General features: G+C 38.1%; 1 protein-coding gene across 1 annotated transcript; it reads right to left on the reverse strand.

Annotated features, from left to right (window-relative positions):
* Window positions 1–295: 295 nt before the first annotated feature.
* Window positions 296–10,178, reverse strand: LOC117304082 (A disintegrin and metalloproteinase with thrombospondin motifs 3-like). The gene is made up of 19 exons (XM_033788578.1): window positions 9,631–10,178; window positions 8,439–8,487; window positions 7,866–8,281; window positions 7,593–7,749; window positions 6,547–6,758; window positions 6,320–6,403; window positions 5,792–5,918; window positions 5,254–5,359; window positions 4,831–4,968; window positions 4,562–4,694; window positions 4,253–4,366; window positions 3,887–4,023; window positions 3,427–3,490; window positions 2,939–3,047; window positions 2,674–2,807; window positions 2,291–2,411; window positions 2,058–2,138; window positions 1,768–1,919; window positions 296–1,488 (listed from the first exon to the last, which is right to left on the reverse strand). The coding sequence occupies exons 1-19, from the start codon at window positions 9,682–9,684 to the stop codon at window positions 1,216–1,218; spliced, it is 2,661 nt and encodes an 886-aa protein (XP_033644469.1). The 5' UTR covers window positions 9,685–10,178; the 3' UTR covers window positions 296–1,215.
* Between the last annotated feature and the right edge of the window lie 1,969 nt (window positions 10,179–12,147).

Consider the following 12,147-nt stretch of genomic DNA (forward strand, 5'->3'; position numbering starts at 1 on the left):
CACCACATTTCCCTTCAATGCTAACATATTTCTACTCTACAATATGAATCGCTTTGGAGGGGCCTATACCGCCACAGCGGGGTGGGGGCAGAAGGCGCCGTTGTTGTTCAATCGTTCAATGTCCACCAGTTTATGTCTGCCAAACGTTTCAAAATCGGAAGTAAACGAATCCGTAAATGATTGACCGGTAGCATATCATGTCTTATTATTGCTTCCCAATATTTATGTGACCCAAATATTTAAAACATTGCGTTTTTAAATAAAACACCAAACAAACTGCCGAAGGAGGGCGCACTTATTCGACTCTTACATTTTTATTAATAATGCTGCTCTAATTTTTCATGAGAGTACAAACATTAGGGAGAGACAGCTTGCTTTAAAGTGTCAAGTTTTGTTTACTTTTGAAATAAAACAAACACGTTACAAAAAGATACACTATTATTATTGGCCTATTAACTGGTATACACATTTTGTACGAAGAATGTTTGAACCTTAAATTTGAATTTAAAAATCCAACATTGATCGTCAATAAAGATACAATATAATTTTATGATGATTATTATTACAGACAGTTTATATTATCTTCTCATGATTATTATAACAAAAGCTGTTGTTGTTGCTGTAGGCCTAATAAGCACATATCGCTACCATACTCAATGGACTCCTCACTGACGTCACAAGGCAACTTTCAGCAGCTACTGGTGAAAGTTTTACCACATTTTTTAACAAAGCACAACCCGGGTTACATTTCATGCCTCTTCTGCTCATTACGTATAAAGCAGGGAGGTAGAATTAGCGGTCACCGCTCTTATGGTGGCAACAAACTATTGATATATGCGAATTCGTTATTCATGCAACTAGGAATACTAAAAGCATTGTTATTTTCCTTTTGAGCTGAAACACACAATTTGCATTAACCCTGAAGGGGTAACCTTTACCACATAATGCTGCAGGTAAAGCAGTGTCCTTAAATTGTTCTTCTTCGACCATGAACCTTTATTGAATCATATTGGATGACAATCGGTTTTCTTCATAACTGAAGATGTTTTTCCTGCGTAATGGGTGACTTTTCGGACGTAGGTGGCAGCAGACTTACTAGGTAAATGCATTGTTCTCGTATTATAATAATGGCATGTTCACAGATTAACGTAAGCAATAGAAATACTACTTGGTAAGTCTGCTGCCGCCCCAGCACTCCAAAGTCTCATATATTGCTTAGGGTTTGATTAGCTTTTTCTTGAGCCACCGAAGAGTTGTAGGGTCCCCGGACCTCTCCATGGTTTTGATGTGATCATTGCGTTTGATTCTCGGCGATCGTTGTGCATCATCAGTAGAGGATACCTGAAGTTTATTGGTCAGACTAGTCAACGGTTTGGTTAAAGGAACTTCACGTTGTCCTGCAGCATCTAAAGCAGTGGGTTCATCGCTGATACGCAAATAGTAACTGTAAGTTACATTTACAGGCTTTGTGTCATTTGTCCAAAAGATCTGTGTAGGAAAAACAGAATGACGAAAATGATTTGTTTGAACAGATTGGCATACAAATACTAAAGGCCATGCGCACTAATTCTGCTTGGTGGGAACATCTCCCAATCCTGAAAAATGTAAATGGCAGTTCACGGAGAAGTGTTAACCGCTAACAATCAAAATCATACAAAATAACAAAGTATAATCGTTATGCATTAAATTGTGCCTAATGACAGACCTAACATTGTCCCATATTGACAAAAATACTATCGCTTAATGACAGAGGCAAATGTATTTTACCATCAGCATGAGGTCGGAATGAGTTGGTCCAGCAGATTGAAGGAGCTCAGTTTCCTTTGAATAGACAAATCGGGCGCCACCCCAGACAAATTCTGGTCGTCCCCAGTATCTGCCTCCAGAATTGAGAATGTACGTTTTGCCGGTTCTGAGAGCTGCATATGTTAAACAATGAAACGTGATCATACGAAAAATTAATGCAATTTAGTAGCTCCATCTATTAATATGTTGGGCAATAATTATGTTTTGTTCAAAGTTTCCGACAAAGTTCATGTTACCAACGTGTCTCTTACCCAGAAAATGTCTTGTGTCGGTTTCCTCTTTCACGACTATGTTGTACGCTCCAGCAGGTAAAGTATCTATCCGCTGATATCCTAAAAGGTAGGTGAGAAGGATGACAAGTTGTTGGTTAACTTGGAAAGTCACGAAGTGTAAATTCACATAAAATAGTCCTCAGCTGTTCTCACACATTGAGATAGTGAACTTTCTACAGTATTTCCTGCATTTTATTAAAAAATTGTCTTACGTTTTTTAGGTGACTTTGTGAACTCCTTTTGTACATACGTACAGTGACTGTTATCTCCTTTGCAAACACCACATTTATCCGCCTTGTTCTTCGAACGAAGGCGTTTGTCGCATCCAAATTTCTGCAACCAATCATGAACAGAGAAAGTGTCAAACATCTTCGATTGTAATGTGAGACTTTAGAACGCTAGGTGGCAGCAGTTTTCCGTTGTTTACGTAGTTGCGATAACAATGGATTTACCTGGTAAGTTTGCTGCAACATAGTATCCAAAAAGTCCCCCATTTCGTTAAGTCTAATTGTTGCTATTTTTATTGTGAGCCTTGTCAACATGTTATTTCATGATTTAGTTTTATTTAGTAAGAATTAATTTATGAAAAACTTACAACGCACTGACCCCGAACACAGATATTATCAGGATCTTCATATGAGCATGGGGTACCATCGGTTACCATGTACGGGGTACCAAGGATGTCCAGGGTCTTGTCTGCGATACAAGTCAGCCTACACTGCATGGACTCTGAAAAACAATCCATTGTCACGAAAAAAAAACATTTCAAAAAGTCGCTGATTCACTTTGTCCACATTGTTTAAAAACTGAGTAAGATAAAAACCATATTAATTTGGACTCATAGAATGATATTTACGAACCATTTCTTCCTTCATATGGACTCCAAGTGTGTGGTTTGCCATTGATCAAGACGGCAGCAAGGTGATCTTGGCACTGCTCAGCCCGCCTATCCACACCCTCGGTGCACGGCTAATTGGAATACATATATGAAAGCAAGAGATAATTGACGAGTATTTGTTTCACCACATAATAAAAATAATAAACAACACTTAATAGAGCACCGGTATCCGCCCCAGGAAGGCGCTCATGGCGCCCAATCACTCAATATCAGGTTAAGAAGAACATCAATATGCAAGATAACATGTTTTTTGTATTTAAAAAAAAAAAAAAATCAATGAGAACTTTCAATATTTGTATGTAGACAAAAATATAAATACAAACAAAACAATCCTGTATTGACATTATTAAAACATGAAGCTACCTTGTTTGAAATCATTACAAATTAATTAATTGTTACACTGCACCAACACATTGAACATTCATTGAGCTCTCTCTCTCTCTCTCTCACCTGTTTGTTGCAAAGTTTGAAGAGAAACGATTTCCCTGTGCATTCCTTCCCTCCATACGCAGGTCTGTAATGGACAAGATTATATTTAGAACAACTCTAATGCAGCCTGTAGTTGGTCTGATTAATATTAGGCCTACTTTGGAAATTGGATTAATGTTCAGTAGCTATCTAAAATGAGAATATTTCCGGAAAGGTAATTACCCAGGATGTTATATACTCTAATCGTGTTTTTAATAGAGTTGACATATTATCATTATGTTTAAGAATACATGAATTTTATTTAGGTTGGGCGATTTGATAGGTTAGGCGCATTTAAAGAAGACTGCAGCATCCCACAATGATCGGTTTAAAATAATGACCTTTTGAGCTTACATGGCCTTTTGAGCACTTAATTTCTGAGTAACTAAGATAGAAAGTTGGAATCGATGTAAGGGTTACAAATGATCGTAGTCCTCCAAACCTTGGATTGTCACATTTCCGTTGCCTTGTCTTGACTCCGGTCGCACATTCATACGAACATGGCCCCCAACTTGACCATTTCCCCCATTTGCCATTCCTTTTAGGAGGTTTCTCTTTACAGTCACCCTTCATACACCACTAAAGAAGAAATTATTAAAAATACTTACAATTAGTATATAAAAAAAATGTATGGCAAGGTTAGATTTGAAATCATGACCCTTCTCATTTTAGGGTCCAAAAAAGCCCCCCCCCCCCCAAGATAAGAAGGTGCACAAATTAAAAAGATTATCTGTCACTTCTCACAATAATTGAGCAATTCTTGTAATGACCCTCATTTAATGAGACACAATAGACGTGTTATTGTTACCTGATTACCGTAGCCACACGCTGAGCCGTCTAGTGCCGGTGTTGGGTAGTCCTTACATATCCACGGGTTATGATGATCAGAACATTTGAACATACAGGTATTAAAATCCTGTGGCTGAAAAAAACATGTGAAACCAAAATTAATAGTTTTTATGTCAAACTAATAGTTTCAACAAAAGTTAAGGAGAATTTTAAGCAAATGCAATATCATAATTTAAAGTAAACCAGTCAAAATGTGAATAATTTATATTAACGTTTGTGCTAATAAAAAAGAAATCTTAATCCTAAAAATTTCCGAATGATAACTCACCATACCACACTGCCTTGAGTTTTCTCCATAAGAAAGTTTACATTGTCTTTCTATTGAGTACAACTCTCCTGGATACTCTGCAACTTCTTGAACACTTTTACTAAACGGACTATCCTCAATACAAGGATAAATCCTAAACAGATTTAAAAACAGAAATATTCATTATTATACACTGAAAACTGATCACAAACCATGAATAGTCAAACAAACGGGTTCTAAAGTAATTATTTTTATTTCTTAATTGAATTATGTTATTTGTTTCTTTTTACCTTAGGTGTTTCTTGAGGTATTTGACGCTACAATTTGACCAGTAATAATCATGATATGTAGATAATATCAATGGACTCATGATTGATGTTAAGTACGGCTCACAATTGTTGTCATCTCCATCATGTTCAATACCTAAGCTGTAATTAGAGAACGCAATAATAAAGATGTTTTTATAACTCACGCATTCAAAAAGCAGATTCATGAGAAATAATTATCTTGCGGTTACAACCATGTATAAGACCTCATTTTACGGAGTGTTGGTGCTGACAAGAGCCGGCTTGGTCTCGACGTTTCGACCAGCAAACTCTGCTCGTCTTCAGGAGATATTTTATGGATCGTCACTATTGAAAAAGAGAATCAATGCCGATAAGCTAACCAACAAGACAGTCAGAACTAGATAACGGTACTCGTTGCTAACTTACACGTGTGCTGCTTCGTGTGCCATGATGAAAGCTGATATAAGACCTTGATCACTAGTAATCGAACTACTCCAATAACTCATACACATCGATGACAGTGGAGCAAAACCTTCATTGGATACAAGAATAAGAATTAGAAACCAGTCAGCAATATAAAAACATTGTCAACACATCGGTTGTTTGGTCTTTAAAGTTTTCTCAACAAGAATTAACACCAACACTCCGTAAAATGAGGTCCTTTTGTATTATTATTGTATATTTCTAGCTTTAATTTTCCCGTTAGCTTACTTAATCGTTTATATTTACTTTGTGAAGCGCTTAGAAACTTATTTTTAGTATGAAGCGCTATATAAATGTAATCATTATTATTATTATTAATTACATTTAGTTTAACTTGTCAAAAGTGTTTGATCCGAGGCATTTAAAAGTATGCATGCTTCGGTTGACTACCTTATTATTTTGTTTTATTATGAACTATGGCCTGCTACATAATGCCAAGGAGTGGATAGGGAATTGGGTAAGGTTTCTTATATCCACTCACCTGCTGGGCCGAAGTTAGTTCTAGTTATGAATGAAGCATAGTCATGGTCTCCTGAGCTTATAGATGAAACCCACTGGAATACATTGGATAAACTCTCTCTGTAGTTGCCCTCTACGATCACATCCGACTGGGGGGGGGGATACAAATTAACTTTAAGTAGGATTTCAAACTTTGCATGGTGGAAGTATAATAAAGTGAGGTTTGCGGTCATCTATTTTGAGTGTTGACCTTAGGAAGAACCCGTGTGTGACAACCCAACATTTCAATCAGTATATGCTCTAATCGTCTTCAGGAGAAGACTGGACTCTGTTGCTTGATGCTGCGTAACTACTGCCGTAGCAACATGCACCATCATGAAGACGTTCCAAACATACCGTGGTTGAATGTTGGGTTGACAACCTCAAAACCAATGCTCCGCAAACCTCACTTAGCAAACTTTCTTTATTCTAAGCAAGATTAATGCTTTCATTATTATTACAGAAAGAGAATAATAAATAGGTTAATATTTAAACAGTGGTATTTGCTTACCTGCTCTTCATTTAAGACTATAATCTTGGTGGCAATAAACTGGAGATTCACTGGCATTGTTTCATGTTTGTAAGCATTATTCATCTGATGGTAAGAACAAACAACTTGTACATCTTTATTTACCGTTAAAGCCAGACCAGTTTTGGCCCATCGTGGTTGATGGTGGTGTAGGGGTATGTGTGTGTGTGTGTGTGGGGGGGGGGTGTATATATTAAATGCATACTTACAATATTCAACATGGAGAGTAAGTAGGTATGCAGTTCATCCACACCATGGTAGGAAGCAACAGAGTGATCAACAGCAATCAATGTCTCCACAACAAAAGGTTTCTCTGAATCGAAAGCTTTACGTTTCTGATGAGGAAGGTTGGCAGTACTCTTTGTAAACCTACTCCCCATCTCGTACAGAGTTATTGTATCTCGAGTTTGATCTATATTAACTGTAAGTAAAAAAGTAGAAATTACTGATTACACGATCGCTATATAGTTAAGCGCTCTCATTAATGATCAAAGTACAAAGCTAATAATAACACGTCATCAAACAATTTACCAGCTTACAAAAATTCACATCTGCAGTTATTCTTAAATGTTCCTCTCGAACGACCAAAATGCATTCTCTGGAAGCAGAATAATAGTCACTGATCATTAAATATAATTCTGTTTTACTAACTTTTTCTCTTTATTCAGCCATTATCAACCTGTTTAAATTGTAAGCAATCTGTTGATTAGCACAAGCTGCTAAAACGTTTAAGCCAGCAGTGTGAATAATGATGGTTAGACGCAGTTGGCCAAAACAATTTATTTACGAGAATTGATATGCGAACTCTTTCAAGCTGTGAAAATGGTGCAAGAAATGTAGTTTCGGTCTCTAATTTGATTAAAGACCACTGATGGTGGTCCGGGTGACGTTAATAACCTTTGCCGCCAGCTAAACCCTCAACTTAGGTGTCAGTGATCGAATTAAAGACATTTTACCCTAGATACGCCTCAGATTTCAAGCATGGGACGTGAAGATACATAAATTGGTTACAATTTTTCTTTTATTAGTTCTTAAAATGATTGTGTTAGACACAGCGTCTGCCGTTATTCCTTCTGGGTTACAAAGTGAAAGACATGACGTCTTCTATCTGACCAGGTCCCGTTTGAAAGTTTGTTTTGGTCTTTTTGCAAGTGCGACAACGGCGAACAATACTATTTTCTTTCTCACGACTTTCCTCATATAAAATGAAAGCTAGGATGAAAACATGTTTTCTTGGAAGTGAAATTAAACTTACAGAAAGTATCGACTTGTGCTGAGGCGACTTTGAAGTCTTTGGCTCTATACATGATGTGAAGATGCCCTTCAGTAATATTGAATATCGATTGGTTGGCAACTGTAGATGTTAATGGTTCAATGATGTACTCCTCACTTTCAGCTCTAATTGAACCACTCTGGAAACAAACAAATCAAACAAACATAAGACTCAAGAGACATTGATGTTTAAATTTGGAAACTTTATTAACATATTCATGAATATTGATGAACAATAGGGAGAGCGTCAACCTACCAAACCATCGCAGTTACTAACAGCGACTGATGAACTGATAGCACCTTTAACTTTACCAGTATAGAAACACAATGTGTTAGGTCGAAACACAAACTTGCTACCGTCTCCCTTGTACCTCTCAACTCTCATTTTCGGCGATACCAAATATCGATTCCTTGTAACATTCAACATCATTCGAGATCCGAAAGCATCGACCCGAAAATGATGAAATATTGGTTTGTCTGCTACGTCATCGTCGGTACTCCTCGTGTCACGATGCGCATTCTTACTGCGCAAAGAACGCTTTTTGGCTTCATGGTAGATGTGTCGTTCCTCTTCCTTCGCCGTTGCTAGGTCGTTGCTAAGGAAGCCACCATCTTGCGTTGAGCGGTAAGGTCGGATAAGTTCGTAGTGTGAGAGCTTTGAGAGCAAGTGCTCTGTAGGGAAACACACAAAACAACACCACCAGAATTATTAGGCTAACCCTATCATTCGTTTTCTAACCCGTAAGTTAATACACATTTACAACAGCTAATTATTTATTAAGTGGTATTACGTTTATTGTAATGTCTTAAAACACTTTTTTTTACTCACGATGTTTTTCGCTCAAATTCAACTGGTTAAGAACACTGTCTCCCTGCACCTGTGAAAACAAGTTGCAAAATATTAATATCAATACATTGTGGCATAAAAGTAAATTGGCCATTGCCAAGATGTGTTTAATAACCACATTGCCATTCCACGAAGCGTAATTATAGGCATGGGACGGTATAACTTCACCGTCCCCCGATTTGCGTTTAATTGAATATGTGCATTCTCAAAATGGAAACCGGAATAGTTGTATACAACAATACATTATAAAGCTAACTAGGTCTAATCTTACTTGTACATTTTCTTCTGCCCCTCTAACCAAAATGCTGCTTCGTATCACGAGGTTATCATGATGGCCTAGAGGTTGAATTAGATAGTTTAGTATTTAAAGAAGGGAAGGAAGAGAATGATTACTGTTTCCCACTTGTGATCTCTAGTGAGGGAACAGAGGGGTTTCAAATGGCATCAAATAAAGTCATCTTCTGTCAGTAATACCCTCAAAGGTCACTTAAAACGGGTAAAGGCCCGGAAAGTGGGGGTAAGGGGAGGGAGAAGGGGGGGGGGGGGCAGGGGCATGCGAAAGAGACCCGTTGTCATGGATTTCACAGAAGAGGTGGTTGGAAACTCAAAGTGTGAGTTTCAGAAAGCATGGCAATATCTCTAAACGCTGAAATCAAACAAACTATCATATCTACTTATTATGCGTATCCCATCTAATAAAAGGGCCTACCTATCCATGTATATAGGCGTACCCATCCCCATCTATTAGGCACATCTCATCTATAAAGAGGCGTACACAATTAATAATAACAATGAAATAAAAACACCACATTCAAGATTAATCTTAGAGGGTTTTATTCGTCAAGTAGAATATTTTTAGGCATATTTACAAACTATTCTAACGGTTTATTGAAAGAGAGACGCGTGTGTAACGCAAGTCTTCTGTTAATTGTTAGACGGGGGGGGGGGGGAAATTATCACTTGTTTGTCAATAAACTTTTATGCTAAGGTCGTGAAAGAATGTAAGCTGAATACCACGTAATATGTTGTTTTCAGCTTATAGTCTTATTTCTTGAATAAAAATCCCATTACAGAAAATTACGCTTCATATAAAAGGTATTATAATAAATGTATAGATCGAGAACAGTGTGTTAACCTCAACATCAATGAGTACAATTTATCAAAAACGACTTACCTGGGTCAAGATGGAGACGAAGCTGAGAAGAAGTGGTATGAGCTGCCTGTCCATCCTTGTCTATGATGAACCAAAGCAAGATGGCCTTTTGTTTCACCTTGAACTACCAGTGCCAGTTTGTTTACTTGTCTGTCGGGCACGTACGACTACCGGTCTGTGCAGTAAAAACAGGCTACTGCCGAGAGGTCTATTGGTCCCAGAGGGAAAGTTGCTTAACCCCTTGAGAGGTCCGTATAAGGGTGCGCCAATCAACACTCAGAAGACTTTATAGGAGGCTTAAAGTGGTGCCAACTTGGCCAGCGTCTGCCATTCCTTCATGTATAACTCCATGCTATGATGTAGTGTAAGCGGATTGAACTGTCGCGTCAGCGTAGCCCACTGCCAACATGAGGAAAAAGCACCCAGTACTAGAGGCAATTTGATCTAAAAGACTACACCATCCCTCAGTATTAGACGATAACGGATATAGACGCTTAAGGTACAATGTGATTTAGTTTCATGTTAGACATTCAACTATTATGATTTGACACAATGGGATATCATAACGGATATTACAACACCTGTGCCTGAGAATGGTCGCAGGTCTACCTATAACTATTAACCTCTTGCTTCAACCCCATGGGGCTTTACAATAATGATATAATGAACCCACGGGGACGAAATCTCACTCGGGTCACCCTGGGGATGGTTTTAACCCTGAGGGTCATTGGAGCATGATTGGAGTGAATAAGAAGAACTAGGTCAACTATTAGGCTGACAGACGTTTCTCATCTTATTGAGAGTAGTCTACACCATTGTTTCAAGAATACGGGGGGGGGGGCTGTATTAACATTATTAACATATTAATATGTAAACTATAATTGCGGTCAGGGCCGATGATTTAAAGAGGTTGGAGTGGAAGTTGGTTTGACCTGATGATGGGTTACATTAAGTAATTTGAAAGTTTTGATTAAAGACCACGAAAACGAAATTTATCTTGTCTCAAAACATGAAGTCTTCAATAGCTATAATGATGTTCCTTTAACAATAATGGCTACTTACTATGGCCGCAGGCCGTGTGTGTGGGCGCTTAGGCATTAGTGAGTCATAATGCAAAGCTGTGCATACATATCAGTCTGGTATCTGTATCCGTTAGGACCAGACTACGTGTGGGTTTATAATGTCATTCTCAACCATCCGCCCCCCCCCCCCCCCCCGAAATCCCCCCCCCCCCAAAGAAAAAAAAAAAAAAAAAAAAAAAAAACATGTATAAACGTTTTAACTCGTACAATTTAAAGCGCGAAAAAAATGAACAGAAAGCCACTCTGTCAAAAAAATAAAATTAAAAAACAAAAAAAAAAACACGAAAAGTAAAGATAGCCCAATTGTTGAAAAGATTTAATTAAAAATAGAGCAGGGGTTGACGAGCAGGATCAATAACATCGACTTAAAAAGTACGCTTGATTTGAAGATTGTCTCAGGAATTTGGAAGTAATTATGATTCAAGACAAGCAATAATGCCCGATTTGTGTTTCCTTATGACAGGAAGAAGTATTTCCCGCTATAAAACGTCTCAACTGCATATAATCGCCTCGCTGTTGTTAAAACTTATATTTATGGATTCAATTTGTTCCACCTCGATGTGGACAAGGAGGAAGTGTGTGACGTCATTACCCATACGTCAATCTTAGGCCGTGTCCGAAACGGCGACTTTGGCTACAGCTACGGCTAGATCGCGCGCGTCTGCCTATTCTTCAACACTGTAGACGCGCTGATCTAGACGTAGCTGTAGCCGAAGTCGTCGTTTCGGACACGGCCTTATAGGCTCAGGCAGAGAGGGCGTGCTCCAAAGGCACGCAATCAGTAGACTTGGTCTCAGGACCTTTGCACCCAAATGAATCAATTTATCATCCTTGCTTCGAATACGTCCGGACTAGTACAGACTAAATGGGGTATAAAGTAAAGTAAACAATAATTATTGTAAACATTATGAGTACCCATTATAAGGATAGTTCTGGATAAACCTCAACCCTAATAATATTGTGTGCTCGATCGTCAAGGGGATTGGTAATTAAATGACGTATAGGTCAACATACAACACATTCTGAGAATATAGAATCAGCAATGGCTCTGGCTACGATAATAAAAAAAAACAGAGGACTTACATTTCTGCAGTGTACGGACTCCAGAAGGCAGGTTTCATGCTGTGGCTTCTATCAAATTAACAGTCAAGCACATCAACACACATGAAATGTTAATAATACGGCCATCTTGCAATCGTAGTAATCCAGGAGCACGGCAGCTAGCAAAATCCACCACAGGAAAGTTTCACTTGAATGAGTTTCACTTGATTACGTAATACGTCCAAGGAAAAAGTTCTATAGGTGCATTTGAACTGGATTTTTTTGTTATGTAAATTCCATGACGACACTTATTAAACTCCCCCATGCATGATCACTTTCTACATGCAATTGTGCACACGCTCAGGAAATCTCAAGAACGAACAAAGAAAATGAAAACAAACAGAGAGAATTAAAC

Source organism: Asterias rubens, chromosome 20 (genome assembly GCF_902459465.1).
Source record: "Asterias rubens chromosome 20, eAstRub1.3, whole genome shotgun sequence".
NCBI classification, from domain to species: domain Eukaryota; kingdom Metazoa; phylum Echinodermata; class Asteroidea; order Forcipulatida; family Asteriidae; genus Asterias; species Asterias rubens.

Coding starts and splice junctions, on each gene's coding strand:
- LOC117304082 (XM_033788578.1), bottom strand. CDS start 9,684: ATGGACAGGCAGCTCATACCACTTCTTCTCAGCTTCGTCTCCATCTTG. Junction 3,491..3,886: donor CGGAAATGTGACAATCCAAG/GTTTGGAGGACT, acceptor TGTCCATTACAG/ACCTGCGTATGGAGGGAAGG. Junction 2,808..2,938: donor TCCATATGAAGGAAGAAATG/GTTCGTAAATAT, acceptor ATTGTTTTTCAG/AGTCCATGCAGTGTAGGCTG.